Here is a 20,661-nt window from a genome sequence, read left to right as displayed (position 1 = left end):
GGACATGTGTCTTAAGAGGATGTCAGAAATGCTGCTGAAGCAAATGTGTCTAATGGGTCCTAGTTTAGGGCTTTCATTCTGATTTCCAAGGCATGAAGTGGTCAAGCATTCAGTGACATGGAGTGATGTAGTCTTGTCTTTTGAGGCAGGGGACACATGTGGTTCTGTGGAATAACCCAAGCGGTCCCAGAACTCATGTGGGAGCACATGAAAGCCAGGGACAAAATATGCTGTATCAGAGGAACCTAACTGAGGAATATGTTTCTAGTTAGAAATGAGGAGAATTTGGACCCTGTTCTTTTTCAGGGAATTGCAAACCTCTGACTTTGAGGTGGCGGTTCTACTATGAGTGCCAATCACCAAATGAAGGCATTTTTATTCTGAGCTGTTTTGGGATGGGGACAGAGACAATGTTAGGATGGAGCACCTTGGCTCCATGAGGGGTAAAATGTGTCAGATACTCCTTGAAATCCAGGAGTGAAATCCTGCTTTTAGGTTTATGCAGAAAATTCTCCTAGACTACTGCAATATGTGATAGTGTAAAATCAATTACATATCTACTGGTTGATATATTTCCAACTTACAGGACTGACGTGTCGTCTGTTGCTTTAATTGGCAACCCTGCTGATAACAGCACAAAATTGGTTTTCCTCCATTTTATACCACCAGTTGGTCATTGATGGAGAACAGATATGAGGCCATGTTAATAATTTCTCATCCTGCCTGAAAATACAGTTTTTAGGCCGACTAAGGAAACGATGTTTTCTGACAGGTGATATTATGGGAAAATCTAAGACTGAACAGAAGACAACATACAGAGGGGCTGAGTATAGCATATTGCTTCACATATGGATACTATAGAAGTTATAGCTGTGCTAGAGTTTCTGCTTTTTACTGAAGTTATGCTTTGTCTAGCAGTTGGTTTTTGTGCTTACCATATGAGTACCGAATGCTTCTTCAGGGTTTCAATTTTGCAGTAGACTAATAGGTGTGTTACTCTAGGTATTAGTGTTGGAAAAGCCCAGTAGATCATTAACCTGTCCCCACTTCTAGGACAGGGTGGTCGTAGAAAAGGCTGGTACTGTATTTGGCAACGGGTTTTTTCCCACTGGTTGTAGTTCACATCTGAACGGTTTCAGAAAGAATTTTAAAAGGCATCTGCTAAAGTAACTTGGTTTCTTGGTGGTGTACAAGCCTGGTTGAGGAAGACCAGACTTGAAAACCTCCACAGCTGGCCTGCCTGTTGTCCTGGGCCCTGCTAGATGAGAATGTGCCACCAGTGTTTTGTACACTGCTTCGGCGGCCTTCCGGGGCCACATTTCAATACGCTTGACCCGTCTGCTTCTTTTTCCATCCATCTGGCCAGCTTTCTGCGCGTGGGCCTAATTGACTTCATTTTTCTCTCTCCTCTTTCTTCAGAAGGTGTCCCGGTGTGTCTGCTCCTGAGGGGCGGCGGCGGCCCGCGCAGGGGGACAGACCTGGCTGTGCGGCAGGAAGCGCTGGCGGCTGGGCCCGGGTATCTGGTGTGCGCTTCCTGTCGTTAAACCACGAGCAGGGGAGCAGATGCGCCAGAGATGGCAACGCCGCCTGCCCCAGGCAGCCTTTGTGCAACCAACTGTCTCCTCAGCGCCATGCTCTGCGCCCCTGCGCCTGGGGCCTTGCTGCCCCTGCCAGCCCCTTCCTTAGGCACCTGAGAGTAGGGATCAGGGTTTATGTAGTTCAACAGAAAGCAGGACTTGAACTCCTCAAGCGTGAATAACCATGGGAGTTATCCTGGCACAGCCAGAGCTGAGGTCCAATGTTTCATTTTCCACACCTACCAGTGTGGGAGTTTTTAAATGCATCTGAGAAACGGGCAGGTTGGGCCTCAAGTTGTGCAATTTCATTAATGTCTTTCTGGGCAGGTAATTGCCACATTACCTGACCAGGTTTTATTGTAAAATCTGTGATCTTCTGAGTGTTTTTTTTTTCTTTTTAATTATTAATTTTTTCTTCTCAATACACTTGTGGTTTTGAGACCGCTCTGGCTTTCAGTTAAACAGCTAAAAAGTGCACAGAAAAAGCACATAAAACCTTCTGTTGTAAACAATGCAATTTTTTTAATGTAGGTTGCATGATTTCTGAAGATATGGATGTTATTGCAACATAAAGTATTTACTGAAACTAGAACTCTAGTGGTATCTACCCCAGCACCCGATTTTAGAGAACTGAGTAGTCTGCACATCAAAATTATTTTAGAACTGAAACTGTGCGTACATTTCAGCCTTTTTGTCTGATTTGGTGATCTTTTCTTCCTCATGTGACAGCATAGCTCCCAGAATATTGTTTTTTTTCTCTTAAACTGTATGTTTGTTGACTAGCCAGCATTGAGTAGGGATGTCTTTTCTATGTTGTAAAATGATTCTGTACTATATGCTCTTTAAAATATAGGGTCTCATCCTGGGGGTCACATTCCTCAGGGTGGGGAAGAGCAGAAAGGTTGTAGGGGCAGTGAGATTGGATGGATAAGGGGTTTGGGGATTTTTTGTTGCTGTTGTTTTAGGTTTTTTTCTCCTGCTTTGCACTGGGCTATGGGGCTCTCTGCATGGCAGCCCGCATGAGAGGTTTTGCATACACGGAGGAGCCGCACTTGGAGGCAGGCACCGCTCCGAGCTCCTGGTCCCCTGGATGTCTGCAGGGCCAGGAGCCAGCACCACAAGGGCAAAACTCAGCATTATGCCTCTGTGAAAGGCACCAGCTCTCACATTTCTATCATAGCTGCGCTGGAAACCTTTCACAGCGACAGGATAATTCTGCTGGCCTTTCTCCCTTTCAGGTTTTGAGCACTGTTCTCAGTACTGTCATGTTTGAGAAAGGAAAGGTACAAACAGGGCACAACCCCTGAGGGGAACACATAGTAAAACTTCCACAAAACTGCTTGAAGTGTATGGCATCTTGAAAAAAGGCATAGATTTAGGTTTTTTACCCACCCCCATGCAATTCTGATATTATTTCATTGTATCTATGGTCACAATAAACCACTGAGACTTCACAGAAACAGATGAAATGTTAGACAACAGAAATGAAAAAAAGAAAGGAGGGTGGAGGATAAATTAAAGGATGGATTAGAAACTATGCAAAGCAGCCTGTCTCTGTATTACCTTGTTTATTGTACTGCTTAATCTTCCATCTACCACTCAGCTTTCCCTTGTGTTTTCTTCTTTTGCTTTTTTGGGGAGGGCTTTTTTTGTTTGGTTGTGGTTTTTTTAGTTATTGATTGTGGGGTGTTTTATATAGTTTTTTGTTTGTTTCATTGGGCTTTTTTGTTTTTGCTTTTTTGTTTGTTTGGGTTTTGTTTGTTTTGTGGTATATAGTGGGTTGTTATTTTTTTATCCTTTTTTTTCTTATTTTCTTCTTTTTTTCTTTTTTTTTTTTTTCCTCCTGACTCTGTATGGGTTGAATGTTGTACTGGGTGAGGAAAGGGTAGGTTAGAAGTGATACATAAAAAACCTTCTGCCTCTGGTTCCTATGATAATTTGTGGGTTTTCATAACAGAGATGATGTCTGCTGAGGAACTTCTTGCGTGATGAGGCTGTGGTCCTGCAAGAAGGGCTGGAATGTTTATTTTCCCAGAGACTAAAATGAAAATTTTCAGAGGGTTGGAACAGCTATCCTGTGAAGAAAGTCTAGGAGTTATTCAGCACAAAAAAGAGAAGACTCTTGTTGCAGCCTTTCGGTGTATAGATGAGACTTTTAAGAAGGATAGAGATGTTTTACCAAGTCCTGTAGTGCCAGGAAAAGGGACAATGGTTTTTGACAGAAAGAGCGTAGATTTAGATTGGATGTAAAGAAGACGTTTTTGACGATGAGGGTGGAGAGGCACTGGTACAGGTTGCTCAGAGAAGTTGTGGGTGCCCTATCCCTGGAAGCTTAGGTTGGATGGCGCTGTGAGCAATGTGATCTAGTGACAGATGTCCCTGCTTCTGGTATTGGGGTTGGACTTCAATGATCTTCAAAGGTCCTTTCCAACCGAAACCATTTTCTGGTTTTCTGCATTGGGGCTTGCATCAACTCTTGATAATTTAGAGAAGTCAGATGTGACCTAAGGAAGGACTTTTCCTCTTTAGGACATGCAACCTCCCTTTGCTCCCACTCATTATATAGAAAACTTAGAGCAATCTTAGTCCTTTCTTATGGAAGTGTTAGAGGTTCTTAGAATGAAGGAAAGATAGGAACAATCTCTTCCTTGTGGGTTAAAGTGGGGAAAAGCTGCTGTAGGAGAAATAAGTCTCCTCAATTCCCCTTCTGTGTATGACACTGTTAAGGTTTCTCTTTTGGGAAGTGTGAGTGGACTTGTGCAGATGATGCCTGAGAGAGGGGGGCAAGTGCATGCTGAAGTATCTGTATTACTCACTCTGCACAGCCGAGGGGAGGGAGAAAGAGGTCTCTAGGTTTGTGAGCCACTGGCTGTGGTGAGATTGTGCTGCTTCCTTTTCCAGAATGACACCATGGTGGGCACACAGCACAAGGTGATGAGACGATTTTGCATTTTCCCCACATGATTTGGTTTCCCCCCCAGTCTGCCTGCTGCCCTGCTTCCCCCCAGAGCTGGGGAATCAGGCTGGCTCACAGAGCCCAGTGGTGGGAGCTGCAGCTGGATGGCACAGGCACATGCGCAGCAGCCACCTCTGATGCCTTATTTAGTTCTGCAAAAGACATGGGAACTTGAATGGTGAAATGAGGAAGAAGTGGGGCTTGAATTTCTCTACACCTAGTTGGTGGGAGTTCTGAAAGTTTCCAGAGTACACTGATTCTGTAGGTGTTGTCATGCAGCACTCATAAATTCTGTGTCAAGTTCATTTCATTAGCAGTGAATTTCTGTGTCTCCCAGGAGCAGGTGTGTGCTCATATAAGAGTGACTTAGGCTTCAGTGTACACTTCCCCAGACATTACGAAATGAGAAATACTGGCCTGTCCAGACACTGCCTTCCTTGGCAGACCCTGTTCCTTTTCCATAACACACTAAAGAAAAACCTTTTTGCTTTTTTATTTTAATCTTGTTCGTCTTTAAGTTGTGCTTTGTCACTGAAGCCCCATGGTGGGAATTGTTAGTCTAACAACAAATCAGAAGATAATTTATATTCTCTTAATAGCCAAGTTCAATAGTTTGAAATTCCCCAGACTATTAGTCTCCCTTCTTAATCCCACCCCATGCAAATACTTCAGAACATGAATTTAGGCTACACTGATCTGTAAAAAGAAAAATGTACAAATGGCATGGGAATATTAGTTTCTGCCTTATTATGCATAGCTGCAAGTTAATGCATTTATTATTGTAATTATGGTAAACATCATGAAGAATATGCATTTTTAGAATAACCTGGAATGAATATATTGCATTTCAGAGTGCTTTAAAATTGGGAGCTTAAAGGCCCAAAAAGCTAACTTTTAATTAAGTCTTGAGTGAATGTTATCCACTACAACTGTGTAAGTAGTCTCTCACCTTGAGGAGGTTTTAAAGGCATGATTTGAGATATTCTCTGCTTGGTTCTCTAACTAAGATTTTTTTTCTGCAGACATTTAAATTACTTGAGTCTGTAACATTTTATGTCCTGTATAGATGTTCAGTACACCAGAAATATCTGTATTCTTCATAATGTTAATGCTGCTTCTCCAATTCAGGCAGCCTTCAGTACCTCATTGATTTAACCCAGCAGCAGCTTTTGGGGAAGGGCAATATTGAACAAATGGGTGAAGGGCATTGTTTTTAAAAAGGCATTTGGTTCTGGACTCTTACTGTGCAGGATTAAGAAGCAAAGACACTGTCATACTCTCAAGTCCAAGGACTTGTGAATTAAAAGCTGGATGTGACCCAACAACATGTGCTTGCAGCCCCAAAAGCCAGTTGCATCCCGGACTGCATTAAAAGCAGTGTGAGGGATATGATTCTGCCCCTCTGCTCTGCTTTCCTGGGAGCCCACAGTTCTGTGATTCTGTGAAAACAGCACAGTTCAGTGAATTTCTGACTTGGAACCTGAAAGGTAATGATTACCTTTTGAAAAGCTGGCTGAAATGAGACAAACACATGCAAGAAGGAAATAAGAACAGTGTAGAAGCATTTGCCTCTCAAAATGTTATTCTTAAAGCATAACGTGAGTAATGCTGAAGATGCTAGTAGGGAGAAAGAAGGAAAGATGATGACCAAGACTGGAGATAAAAAACTCAAACCTGCAGCTTCTCTGCAGGGACGAAGGAGTCATCTCTGGAAGGTTTTGGGACAAGTGAATTGTGTTGCTTTTTTCCAGATACAATGGGGAGATACTCAGTGTGTCTACACTGAGATTATTGGTATAACCTGCACATAGAACTCTTTGTACTATGTGCTCCACACCCATAAGTAGTTGGCTGTCTAGTAACAAGGTGGTTTGTGTACCAAACAAGTTACAGCAAGAGCCTAAGGTCTGGGTTTTGTTGGTTTGTTTTTTTTTTTCTTTGTTTTGCTTTTGAAGTCCCTCTGGCTATGTAATACTCACATTTTCTAACCAAGACCATGTCCCTCCCTCCATGTCTCAGTGCTGTGTGTTGGTACTTTCTTAAAGTTGTATCCAATCTCAAGTTCAGTTTTAAGCTAATGTTTTGAAAGTATTCCTTGAGTTCGGAGCAAACTGGTCAGCAGGTGACTTTGCTCCCTTTCCTGCATGGTGCAGATCTTACCTATTGTTTTTTACTTGAGCATATCTGGAGTATTTTGTTCCTTCTTTTCTTTCTCTTTGGTGAGCTGTGACACCGGTACAAATTTTCCATGCAGAAAGCACGTCCCAGCTCAGAGCTGTGACTCATACTGAGAGAAAATACAGTTACAGCCTTCCAACCCAAATTAGCCTTTACCCTTCTACCTGCAAATTGAAAAGCTTATGTCCCTCAGTCTATAGTTTTCAATAAATTTGAATTGTCTTTGTTAGGCTTAAGATGATATTTGAGTTGCAGCTACAGGGATAAGTAAATTATGATACAATGGAAATCAGACAGAAGATGTCACCTCAGAAAGGTGTAACGAATGTCTTGTCTCTGGAGACTCTCTTAAAGATGTGGTTTGTTTTGGTCTTGGTTAAGAGACCAGGTCTACCGTGGCCTACATAAATGCTGTCTGAGCTACCGTAAAAAACCTATTTAAGCCAAAAATTAAGTTGAATGTTCTTGTACTAAAAAACTCCAGACAATTATATTAAAAAAGACAAATAGTGAAAAAGACTACCCCAGACTCATAAGACTTGGAGTTTAGTGGGAGGGAGTTCAGAAGTCTGACTGAGGGCTCTGACTTCCCTGTTTGCAGCTGTTCCTTATCAGTCTGCCTGATTATAGGTATGGTTTGGTACTTTGCACCTCTTCTTAAATTACCTTTCATTGCCATTTCTACAGACTTTTGAATGAAGTAGTGCTGCTTGTGAGTTGTTAGGAGGTGTTGTCACCTTTTCTTGGGTTGGGCATTTTTTTGTTGCTTTTTGGATTTTTTGAATCTATACGAAAGCTCAGTGCAAGTATCAGCTTTGTGATTTTGACAGTAGGAGATGTGCCTTAATTTTTCCAAGAGGTATGCTGATGGAGACTTGTCTCTCTCATCCCAACCTCATGAGCAAATCCCTGCCTGTGTTAGGAATAGTGTTGGACTCTCCAAACCCTAAAAACTAAAAAAAAAAAAATCACAATACTACTTGCCAGTTCACTCATCAAACTATTTCAGAAAAAACTTCTGCAAATAAGTAATCTCAATTGTTGTGACCAAATGGGTGACAAAATGGAACTTTGGGGATGTTTAGAGAAGATGTATGTTGGGGCACTGTATATGTGCTCTGACTGGTCACAGATTGTAGAAAACAGGTGACTTCTTGCCGTATGCAAAAGTTCTCACTGATTAAGTCCTGTGGTATAACCATTGGAAATGCGTGACTGAGTACTTAATTTGTTATATTTATGGGTAAAGGTGAATAAGGATCTTTGCGGTAAATAGATTAAAAAGCTTCAGGCATGGTTTGCAAAAACATGTTTTAACTGATAAGCTTTATAAATGAGACTGAAATATTTATTTATATTTTACTCACGTGTCATTGTGAACCACAGTGCTAGCTTAAATATAAATAAAAATGTTCTTGTAAATTCGTAGAATCTCTTGAAGACCAAAATGCTTGTCTAGTGCTGAGTTAGAACAGCTTACAGATAAATATTAGTTGCAGTGCTTTGTGGTATGAGCTGTACTGTTTCTCATTACAAGCCCTCTTAGCCATTTTTTTTTTCGCTTTGCCTTCACTGTGTCTGTGATTCTTATCTAAAGGAGTAAAAGTTACTTAAGTAAAGATTTAAGTTAAAGCAGTATGTGATTAAAGTTCTTCTTCTGTGTTTCATCTCTGCTCTCTTGAGTTAGCTTGCTTGTAAGAGTGTAATGGTCAGTCACCTTATATTCTCAGCTTTAACAAAATGCACTACTGGTCCCAAGAAGGAGGATGCCTGAACAACTCTGGATGAATTGTAAGAATATACATATTCATTTGTTAAAACTCTCTTTAAGTCCAAGATGCATGATGAACATGTAGGAAAGCTAAGATACCTGTCATACAAGAACACAAAATACATAGTGCAGTCCTCAAAAGCACTACCACTGCAGCTGGTGGCCATGGGCTGGCCATGCATCTTGTGTAAAGAGGGAAATCACTGCTCCTTTTGTTTCAGCATTGCAGCATTTGACTTGCCACTGTCTAAATTGTAGGCCCTAGTCTGTGAGAATAGGTTTAGCAGAACACCTTTCAGAAAGGGAAGTTGGGCTGAAAGCCATCATGGAGATGGTGGAACAGCCAAGCCCAGGGCAGCACCACATCCTGGCTGGGCAGAAGGAAGCCAGTGTTGCTGGGAGAGCTATGGGCTGGAAACACCTTCTCCTTGTGCCATTCTGGTTACGTGCTGAGAACACGCCTGCCTGCCTCCTGCTCTAGCAGCAGGGTCTGAGGGGAGGCAAGGAATCAGTGTGATTACATGATCTTGAACCCAGAATGGGGATTGGGGTTTCTCAGACCTGCTGAGTTAAACCACAAGTGCTTCCAGGAGAAGGCTCTTGTTGGAGGTAGGGTCTGCAGGTACAGGTTTGTTCTTGGGGGCATCTTGAAGCCTCTGTTCTTGGCATAGTCTGCCTGTGTTTCAGGCAGAAATGAAATCTTACTCCACCATGTAAGGTAAGAAGGACAAAGGACTCCTCTGCTGCAAATGTTTTTTAGGTGATACAGTCTAACTCAGAATAAATGTTTCTCCTGTTGATAGAAAGGGTTAAGCATTGAGGGCAGCAGGTATAGGCAGACTTAGGTATGTGATATATTCGACTGTTTTGCAAGGTGCTATAAATGTTGGCTCCCTGTAATCTGATACCAGGGTAGGACAGGCTAACCTAATGGAGGAAAATAGACAGCAATGTAAAAGAACTGGAAATTCAAGTCTAGCTGACTAATACCAGCCTGCTCCAGAGGCTTTTGATTGTTCATTTTGCTGACAGCTGACAGCAAATGAGAGGCAAACATGGCCTAATCTGCTCTGTATTCTTACAGCTTTTTTAAAGACTCTGCAAAGGTAAGACCCCTTATATTTCTCAAACTGGCACTTGCTGAATGCAGCCTTGAACATAAACATCACTGACAAGAAAAAAGTACCAAACTGAGGCTTGAAGTCCAGGTCTGTGAGTTTGGGAAATGGGAGGCCTAAGCGGGTTCTGTGTGGATTAGTTTGTGCCCCTTTCTAGCTGGTGCACGTCCATTAAATTCAGATTTCTGAAACTGCTCAAGTACTCAAACATAGAAATGCAAATCACACAGCACTTCTATGGCTGTGTCAGAGAGTAATTTTGAACTTATTATTTTGTTTGTTGTGCTTGACAGTTCAGTCAGAAGGGTTTTTTAAAAAATTAATTGCAAACCAAAATCCACAGAATGCTAAAAATCTGTGTTGCAGAAATTGGGGTTTTACTGAGCTGGGTCCTGTAGCAACTTTTGCAGAATACTGAAGAAGTCTTGTGGGAATTTAACTCCCTGATCTAGAATTACTGATGCTTAGCTGGAAGAGGTTGCCTGGAGTAAGAAACTTTTAACTTGAACTTGATCTCTGCTGGCCTCCTTTTTTTGTTTTCCTTTTTCATATATATGTGTATGTGTGTGTAAGTATATATATAGTGCTCATTTATAGTGCAGCTAAAAAAAAAGTTATTGTTTTTGGCCATCAGTTTTTCTCTGGTAAACTTTAATTTTACCTGCAGGTGATTTTAAAATAATGACTGTGTTACTAATTTATGGGCAAAATGGTTTTTAGAGAACGATTGACAGTTTTATGTCAGTATTGGGTACAGACTAGCAACTGGTAATTTGTGAAGTTTGGCACCCTTCCAAAGCAATTATATTTAGTTTCTCTGATCTTTCTTCCTCCCACTGCCACTACTTCATTTTTCTGTGTGTATGTGTTAATCAAAAGAGCAAGATCTTTCAGGGTCAAACAGTTCTTCCCCCCTCCACCCCTCTTTTACAGGTTTCCTCATACCCCGTTTTAGCTGTCTTGGAGCTCAGCCCTTCAGCTCTTTCTGAAAGACGCAAGGGATCTTTCCCTTAGAAATCAGTGAAATTTGACTTATCTGCAGCTCTATTGTTGTACATGCTTGTAGGCTTGTGGTCTTAATGCTCCATAAAAAGTGTTACTAAATGCAAGAAACCTCTTAAAGGTGCCCTTTAAAACATTTATTTTGTGTCACTGGAATAATACATTTGGTTTGCAAAAAATTCTGAACCCGATTTGGGGTTTCATCCATTTACTGTTTTCTTGGTATCTTTTTTTAAAACAGCTTTTTGAGATTTTGTGCAGTGTGAAAAATAGGAAGATATATTTGATACTAATGTTACTTATTAATGCTGGTAATTTGGTTATCTTATTACAAGACATAAAACCAGTCTGCTCCCTGCAAATTTACTATTGGATAAAATAGCATATACTAATTGTTATAGGAGAGGAAGTAATGAGAGATCTTTTGTTTTCCTTTCTCTCTATAATTAGTATCACTTACCACTTGGTGAGCTAGACTAAGTGGACATTTGCAGTGTCATCCAACTTGTAGTCCATCTATTCTGCTTTTGCAATGTTTAATATATTACTATTTTTCCGATGGAGAAGATGTAAATCCAAAAGTGCACAGTTAACAGGAATAAAATGACAGCAAAATCCTGCATTTAGAGACACATGATAGCAATCTGCATTACTGAAGGTTTGTCGTGTGTTAAGACAGCTCTTTTCCATTGTTTAAAAAGAAATCCCTATGTAATGGGGCTGGTTTCGTCTAATTACATTGAGCTATTTTTAAAACATTTTAGACTTTTCCTAAGCTTTTGACTTCTGTTGTGTCTGTAGAAAGGAGTTTGAGCATCTAGGCTGATGCATTTTTAATTGCTTTTCTTTCATTCTTTCAAAACTAGTTGCTTGTTGACTTAATTGAATGTCTCCCTGGGAAATATGATCACCTGATTTTTCTCCTTTCTCTACCAATAGTGATGAATTAACTACAAAAGGCAGAATCAAGGGGCAGACCAAGTTAGTGACTGCCAAGAGTTTTGGACCAGCAAACCACACTTCCCAGCCTCTGCATTTACTAGAAGGGCACACATTTCATACATATACTTTGGTGCATATGTGCTGCATGTGCACATGGATGTAAAGCATGTTCATGCAACTGCAGCTGCTGTGTGTGCCTGGGTCCATGTGTCCTGCAGGCAGGTAGAGTAGGGGCTGTGCAGTGAAGCAACGTTACGTGGCTTTTATCTAACTGTAGTTGAAATAAGTGATTTATCTGTGACCAGAGGCTTCAGTAACCCAAATTCAATCTGAAAAGTTTCAAAGCTGTATGAGTAGCCAGGTGATGGCTTAACTACTTCTAAAAATTTGCCCTGCTCTTCTCTTTTTGGCTTCTAATGTGCTGAAAGTTGGGCAGCTGCAAAATGGTGTTTGAATCCACTAAACAGTTTTGATTGGGATGGAAGGAGAGCTGGGGGCTGACAGGCAAGGAGGAAAAGAGGTTCAATCTCTCATATGCATTAGGGAGGAGAGGTGGAATGGAGTTGTCCTATTGTGTGGGGTAATTCATGTCCCATCTCCTTAACCTTCTTATACTATGCAGTCAGTCTATGAAAATGCAAAATTCAGTTATTTTCATGCTGGGGGAATGGGGAAGTGGATTTGCACCCTCTATTCCCCCTGGAGTGTCCTTGCTCTCTTGCTTTAAGTCAGCTAACTTTTCCTGTTGAGTTGGCTCTACTTTGCTAGAGCGAATGTTGCAGAGAAGTGTCCTTTTAGACAGTGCAGTCCTTTTAGAAGGACGAAAACCTGGCCTGGCCTTTCCTTGCCTGATCAAATTAGGGAGGCTTGCTCTTAACAGACGCTCAAGTACTTTTTTTTGGAGCTCAGGAGCTTCAGTAGAAAAGCCTGTCTCAGCTCAGTTTCTTTCGGGTTGCTCTTTAGGCCGGGCCTGTTGGTGGTAGGCTGATCTTTTGTTGCTGCAGCATAAATCAATTACTTAGAGTGCTTTACATTTACACACCTACACTGATTTGAGGCTGCCTTGACACATTGAGCGTGCTGGCGGGAGAGGATACAGAGGAAAAAAAAGCCTCAACCATGCTTTAATTTTTTTCAGCTTTCCCAGCAGTGCTCTGCCAGGTTGCTGGGTTTGTGTACAACAGCTGTGTTACATAAATGTGCTGAATAAAAGGGACTTAAAAAAATCTGAGGGAGCATGGGAGATTGGAAGAAAAGAGTTTTCAGGGGTGGGGGAGTCTGTAAACAGTGGTGGAGCCATTACTGTTAGTAGGCTGGAAAGAAATCTGGCCTCAAATTAAAATATTCAGGCTAAAAGAGATAGTTACAAAAAAGAGATGAAAATGTGATTTTTTTTTTTTTTTTTTGTGATGGCAAAGAGCTTGTTGCTTGCATTTGTTGTTTTTTTCTCTTTGGAGTAAACATCTGTTTCTGTGTCAAGTGAGTTAATTTCTTTGATATTGACTGGATTTTGTGTCAGTTTTGGGGTTTTTTACTTGTTTATATTTAACATATAAACCCTCTTACTCTCCGTTCTTCTTGCTGTATGTGCACTGAGAGCCTGTGGTTTCCAGACAGGCTGCAAAACAGGGATTTATTGATACTGATGATTTCTTTGTCCTTAATGAAAGCTCAGCAAAGGTCACTCTGTTGGCTTTTATTATGTCAGCTGCCCTTTGCACAGTTTGCCCTAGGCAGCATGGATGATCTCAGAAGACTTGAGTCTGTTCCATATGTTGTTTCTTGCCTTCCTCCGTTCTACCCTCTTAACCATGTTGTTTTTCTATCTCCTTTAATTTGTGTGAGGTGTAGAAAGACTGAGCCTCCAGAAAATTTTTGTGCCCAGTGACATATATTAATTTGTTCTTCCTGTCATTTCATCATTGCAGATGCCCTGGGTCTAAGTACATGTTTCAAATCCCTTGTCCTGTGCAAATTTGTGATATTACTGGATAGTAAAAATTAGTCCATGAAGAATGACACAGAATACTAAACTGTTAACATTTATGCTTGGTGTGGACTATATATAAAGATCCTTGTTGGTCTGGGATTTCTGCATTAAGAGAACTGCAATATTATTCAGCTTTGCCCTCCTTTTAAAGAAAACCTGACTATATATGATGGTACTTTTTGAGTCTTCAGAAGGTGAACTGACTCTGGGTTGAACTATCCTTAACCTCTGCTGGTAGAATGGAGTTAGAAATTTGAGTGAAATGGTATGGTTACCATCCATGTTTGACCTCACCTGGGATGGTTCTCAGTGTTTCTGTTCAGATTTCTTTTATCTCCCCTTTCCTCTCATTCAGTCCCCTCTTTTCTCTGTATCCAAGATGGTGTAGAGAAGGGAGGGATTCAGCTTTATGTTTCTGTTAAGTCACAACTTTGACATTTCTAGGCTACTGCTAATGCTACAGACTGTCTTAGGTAATCAGTGGGAAATTCCAATCTCAAGTGATTTGTCCTTGTGTTGAATGAGTGGAACTGTTTAATCAGTAACTCAGAATTCAGATCTGCACTTTGAATCTTAAAGCACTAAGCTGGTTCTTACTTTAAATGTATGAATGATCTTATTAATTTCATGAGAAAGGCAGTGCAGGATAATTACAGTCATCTTTAGTAACCCTGAAAGGGACTGGATCCAGTAGCTTCCTGGACTCATCTTTCAGCTCATCTGGAACACTCTCAGTAGCAAGAGTTGAGTCTTCTAAGCTCATAGTTGACCTTTAGCAATTTTTTTGGTTTCTGCCTGGTACTTTGATGCCTGCAATGCCTGCTCCAGTGTGGTGCCATTGTCTTATTTTGGTGTTCTGCATTACAGTGCTTGAATGATAAGGTAGTGTGGCCTATACTGGCTCATATTTTCAGGATTTGAGGGAGAATTTGTGGATTCCAACATGGAGCCTAGTTGCAATATTGCAGCATCACCATTGGGACCAAAAACGTCGGTTCTGGAGGTATTTCTTGGAAGCTTTGTTGAACTGGCTCAGTTAGTCCTCAATGGGCTATGACTAACTGGAAAGTATAAGTTGTAAAGAGTGGTGGGGAAGAAGTTATGATGTCTAGCTGATGTTTAGGACAGAATCCTACAGTGCATCTTCTGGCATACCAGAGTAGCATGTACTAAAGCTTAGATTGACTGAATGTGCTTTTTGACTGAGGAGCTTGTTCCTAGATGTTGAAATCAGTGGATGAAGGAGTTTCCAGGGGGATTAAAATAATTTGAGTTCTGTTTCAAGGATTAACAAAAATCAAGATGTTTGTTTATATTGTTGTGTCTTAATGCTGCTTTTTATAATATATTTGTATAACAATTAGTAAAAATGAAAGCAAAACTTTACTTCCTCCGTAGTTCTGAAAATTTGTTGTAAATTTTGTGATAATATATATGGGGTTCCCTTTCTCCTGGGATTTTTTGTATGTAGTCAAGCTTACTGTGCATGTGAATGGAATTTACACATTTTATGCTGTGTGCAAATATCTTATTTTCTACTTGCAGATGTATGTAAAATCAGGCAGGGGATAAGGGGCATTATATAGCAAAAACAATAGTCGTGTTTGTGTTAGCCTATAGACAGCAGGACCCTGTGATAGTTGGAATAATGAAAGCACAGTTTATAAAAATAGATGTGAAGGAAAATATAGCTGGTTTAGAATTCTGCTGGGTTCTGTGAAAAGCTGCTCTTGTTTCCTTTATGGCAGAGAAAGTAATATGGATTAAAGGAAAGCACTTTTGCATTATTCTGCTGTGCTGCTGTTGTCCAATAGGTCATTTGCTATTACTATACACTAAACAGAAGTAATGAAAAATATCCTGCAAACAGTAATAGTGTGAGTCCCTAACCTTTATAAGGTTAGATGTAAAAGCTCACTAAAGCTTGTTTGCTCACTTGTCTTTGGATCTGGTACTAATGTTGTGGTAAATGTTTCTTTTATAAAAAGAATGTATCACTTGTCTTTATTTATAGAGCTCTTGGTGGTTTTGGGGTCTGGGTGTAGGGGAGAAGGAACAGTCTTACATCACTGCATCACCACAGTGCAGAACTCATAAAGCAGCTTTTGACTGACCATTCCTACAGTGGTATCAGATGATGAGGAGTTTCATGTTAGCATAGTGTTACTGGTTTAAGCAGTGTTTGTGCGGATCAAATGCAATATGCTGCTGCAGTCTCTTAAATGATATTAAGTCAGGATAATTTGTTTTGCATTGAGAGTTTTGTTGTTTCTTTTTAAAAATAAAAAGTAAGGAAATATTTCTTTATGGCTTTTAGTAAGTTTACTGCCACAGCTTTTGTATCTTATGCATTTAGTGTACATTTTGGTATTGTAGTATCTACTGTAAAATATTAATGTTTTACAGAATAATTAATAACCTGGCACTAATGGAAGAAAATGTCAGCTCCCAGTGCACGTGGGGAGCTTTTACAATTTTCAGGGTAGCTTCACCTCCAGTTTTCCTTATATATATATTTTCTTATATTTAAGAGCTTACTGGGTAGCCTGTGTCTCCAAAATGTCCTTTATCCCTATTTTACATTGACTGTATTAATTGTTATTGACCTTAGAAAGTTACTGGGTCTTAAGAACTTCTAGCCTTTGTCCATACATGTGGCTTCAGTCAGTGTAGTGGCCATGATTATAAGCCCTTGCAGTATTCTGGCTCTGAACAATTAGCTTGACCTCCATTTAGACAGAAGTCTTCATTTGGACAACTGAGGAGGTTCTTGTATTTCCATTTGCTTTGTGATCCTTTACAGTGAAGTTGCTCTTCAGTGATTAGAGGGTGTGACTTAAAATATTATTTCATCTTGTTGGACAGTTACAATTTATTCCTAAGAAGGAACCAAAATAGAAGTTGTACTTCTATTACTTCATGTAAAGTTTACTCTATGTAAATTTCCATACCTGTCTCTCTTCTGAAAAAGTTGGTATATCCCTGTTGGCATAGATTGACCCACTTGAATTGATGTCTGTAGGCAATATTAAACTATATATTATATAGTTATACACTTCATTTTCAGGCTAGTATACAGGATGATAGGAGTCTAGGATGGGTCAAGTTGTGCTTACTCCCAATATGCTGGCAAGGTGTGTTACTCCCTAATGGCATCTTCTAAAAGGCAAGGCCAAATAATTAGATTTTGGGAAGTCACCCAGGATTATATGGCTGCATGTAATGCTTTCAGTGCCATAACTCTGCCAAAGTATGGGGAAAGCCTTGTTAATTATTCAAGTCAACCACTAAAGTGGCAAGCACTGAGGTTGAAATGGTTCCTACAGCACTTCCTTCTCTGTTCATGCATGCAGCTCTCATTAAAGCAAATATTCTGTTGTTAAGGTTGTGGCTACTCTTACAAACCTTTTAACAGTTAATTAGAGCACGCTTTGGAAGTTGGGGAGGTTCTCCTGTTTGCATAATCTTAGGTTTCCTGATTTCTTAGAAGGGTAGGATCTAGTGACTGAAATGCCTAAATGCTCTACCATCACTACTTAGGAATTTGGGAATACCACAGCCCATATAGGAAAAGCAGCTGTTACATTTCCTAGAGTGAGGGAGTACAAGTCTTTGACATGATCCTCCCTAATTAAATTGCTTGGCACTGGGGAGAGGAAGATGATCTTCATTTTTTTGAGTTTCAGCCTACTGCAAAAACAAGGCAAAGTTAAACCTTCTGTACAAAGGCAGATGCTAATCATCACCAATGGCACTGACATTGATTCTCCTGTGGGTCTCACTCTGGATGGGTACATCTTAGACCTCTGTCCCTTATTCTTTTGTCACAGCAGCTCTTAATCAAAGGCAGTTTAAAGAATTTTGCTCAAAACACTAGGAACTGCGCATTTTACTTCTTTTAGAATATATTGATTTAAATTCCTAGGCACCAACAAACTCCTTAGAGTCCTAATTTTAGACATCTGCTCCCATTATTATTTTGGAATGGTAGATTTTTAAATTAATGTCTGGGCCACCTAAGTTGTATACGAAGAGTTCTTTTTGTGCTTGCCTCTTTCCCCAGAGCTGGTGCAGCAGCCTCTCGGTCAGCTCACCCTAACTGAGTTTACCTTTGGCACTGATGAGTAAGTAACAGCATGGGAGCTGTGGGCAGGCATCCTTTCACCAAAGCTGTTTACATTCAGTAGTTGGGGAGTTTTTTTTTCTTTGTACTGTGCAGTTTTTTTGACAGTTCTAATTTGCCGTGACGTGGTCAGTGCTGTTTCCTTCCGGCTGCTTGAGAGCCTCTGGTAGACATAAGGGTACATTCACAGTGCATTTTTAACATGAAGCTGAAGATCTGCTTCATGTAGGAACGTGGGCACTCTCTGGATTGTACAAAGAATTTATTTATTGGTTTCATCATTTTGACACGGGGATTCAAAATCCAGAACATTTTACTTGCAAAACAACAACTTTGCTTAAATTTGAACTGTGTGTAAAGAAGAAATGTGGTATACTTGAGTAGGTTTGTCTGAGTTTTGTATTTTTACTTTGAATAAACTGTGAAGATGAGAGCTACTAATGAATGTGAAAACTGCATTTCTGGATCAAATGAAATTATGGATTTTCTCTTTGCTAACTTTTGTAACATTTCCTTAGTCTCATGCTTTTAATATGAAGCACTTTGAAACTGATGTCTTATTTCCTGAAACAGTTCTGTTTCAGATAATGAAATTTCTCATACATTAATCAGTAAAAGTAATACCTTTGGAGACACAAAAGTGTCTGACTTTCTTGGACGTAGATAGAACAGTTTTAATACATGGAAAGCTTTATTGCCACGGCTACTATTTCACATAGCTAAAGTAACAATTTTTTAATGATAATTTTTTTATTTTTCCCTCCACAGTGGTAAAGGCTATCGAGGTGGGAAGAGCAACTCAGGAAAGGATTTGCCTTGGTTTGTTTTGCTTTGAGAAGAGAAGAACCCAGGAACACTGATGATCTAAGGAACACAAACATTGATACTCGATCCATTTTTGTGAACCTGCCTTTCTGCCCAGCTGGACCTCAGTGAAGCACTCTGTTCTTTCTCATTCAAGAACATTTTTCTTTGTATGTGAAGCTGAGACCTGGGAATGCGTTATTATGGCAACAGTTGTACAGCAGAATGAGCTTGTGTTTGAATTTGCCAGCAACGTCATGGAGGATGAGCAGCAGGTATGGGATGGTGTAAGAAACCATATTTGTACAAGTTGGTGTTAGGAGGAAAAAATGTGGTGTAAAACACAAAAAGGAAACATTGAGGTCATTATTGTTGCAGCAGATCTTTGTGCTGTTTCAAAAGCTTCTTGTTGCTTCCTGTAACTTGCATGCGCGGAACAGAAATTGGCTGAAATGTTATAACCTCTGCAGTATTGCAGAGGCATCCTCCTCCAAAAATATTTTTCCTGTTTTGCTGATTTGTGCCAGTAGAATCCATGCATATGTGATATAGATTTCTCAAAATGATGGTATTTTATAGTAGTTTCAACTTCTCTAGTGTACTAGGATAAAATTCTGGGTAGACGTAATGGTCACCCTGCAAATGACTGGAAGGGGCAGTACGTACCTGCTCACTGTTATTTACAGATTGATTTCTAAATTGTGTTACTGCATGCTAGTTATTCAGAAATAGGCTTGAAAGTAATTTACATTGGTTTCTTTTACACTACAGGGAAAATGTGTCTGTTTCTACCTACGCAGACTCTCAGTTAGGTGGTGATTATTTAAACTACATCCTGTGAGTCCTGAAGCTTCAGTGTAGGATTCCTTTTGTAAAAATAATGCAGCTTCTCTATAGCTGGTGGTTAATATTAGAGCTTGTGTTTTTTAACAAGAAATGAGGTGTCTGAGCCTTTTTAAAAGGCTAAGTGCCATGACAAACTGTTCCTTTTTTCTTAATGTAAAAAGCATTTGTTCTCCTCTCTTGAAAAAATACCCTGCTTTTGGTTTTATGATCTTGTCTCTGGATTTCTGTATGGCCTAATATCTGGCTGGGTCACTGGACTGTTTCTGCTGTCAGAGTCATGCGATCATTTCAATGAACTGAGTGTTGTCTGTCTAAAGTGCTAACTCAGTTTTGGGTGGAATTAGTAATGTAACTTCCTTCCCTGTATTTTTCCAGAGCTTGTGGTAGCCTGGGGATTTAGATATGGGAATTGCACAAGCATAGTCAAAAATGAGCCTTACTTATTACCTCTGCTGGTTGTTCATTGCTGGCTTTACTTTACAAGCCAATAGGAGATGGGAGAATTGAGGTAGGGAGGGCTACTTTGGTGTGGTTCCTGGGAGGGGTAATGTGAGCAGATAGGGTTTTGTTTTCTTTAGCCGTGCGTTCTGCTTCTTGCAATTTCTTCAGATGCTCACCTGAGAAACTTTAAAAATACTAAAGAGTGCTTAACAGGACAGTAAAACCTTTCTAAACAGAGCTTTCTCCAGCTTCAGAACAAACTCAACCTTGATGTTTATCTCATAACCCCACTAAATTCTGCTCTGGATGAAGTCTAAGAAAAGATGTTCTGTAGCATACTGTAAAGATGGTGAAATCAAAGATGTGAAAGGCCAGAGAGAGAGGGTGCATAGCAGGAAGTCCATTGCCCCAGTCAGATGCAAGCTCCTTTTAAATCACTGGGTTCACTGAGTTCAGATATCAAAGATGCAGGTAACCAGCTTAGCTGGCTGCCTGAAGGTAAATCTTAAATGCCCAGTTGTAGAAGAGAAGTCCTGCACAGGTGAAGGCCTGGGAAGCTGAAACAAAGTTTTGTTTGGCTGAGGGCTTGTAGTATGTTACCCCCCAAAAGAGTGCTTCTTTCTTATTCTTGATTGACCTGCTTCTTACTACACAGGAGCTATTGCTACTCCTAAAGTTTCTAAATTCTTAGGTTAGTTGTATTTAGGGATGGACAACACAATTTGTGTACTTGGGCAAAAATGTTAGCTTTGTAAGTGCACTCTGCTGGGCAAAAGCTTTTTTTTTGATCTTCATTGTATACAAAAGGTGTCATTTAACTTATCTTTCAATAATTATTTTTGCAATGCCCCCACAAGCTGGAATTTTAAGAACTTTCGTTACTTTTCTTCTTGTCAAAGCTTTGCCTGGAGCT

General features: G+C 40.2%; 1 protein-coding gene across 7 annotated transcripts in view; it reads left to right on the top strand.

Annotated features, from left to right (window-relative positions):
* The window catches only part of ELF1 (E74 like ETS transcription factor 1), a 94,785-nt gene that overhangs the window by 38,552 nt on the left and 35,572 nt on the right, over nucleotides 1–20,661 (top strand). For 6 of the 7 annotated variants that reach the window (XM_084201319.1, XM_084201313.1, XM_084201317.1 and 3 more), the window contains exon 2: nucleotides 18,426–18,736. In XM_084201319.1, the coding sequence (XP_084057445.1) occupies nucleotides 18,665–18,736 (72 nt within the window). In that variant the 5' untranslated portion in view covers nucleotides 18,426–18,664. Of the gene's footprint in view, nucleotides 1–17,639; nucleotides 17,659–18,425; nucleotides 18,737–20,661 lie in introns of those variants that run through there. The other variant, XM_084201318.1, reaches the window with a different exon arrangement.

Source organism: Fringilla coelebs, assembly GCF_963513975.1.
Source record: "Fringilla coelebs genome assembly, chromosome: 2".
NCBI lineage: Eukaryota > Metazoa > Chordata > Aves > Passeriformes > Fringillidae > Fringilla > Fringilla coelebs.
Note: the sequence above shows the minus strand (reverse complement) of the source record. Positions and strands in the feature narration are given on the sequence as shown.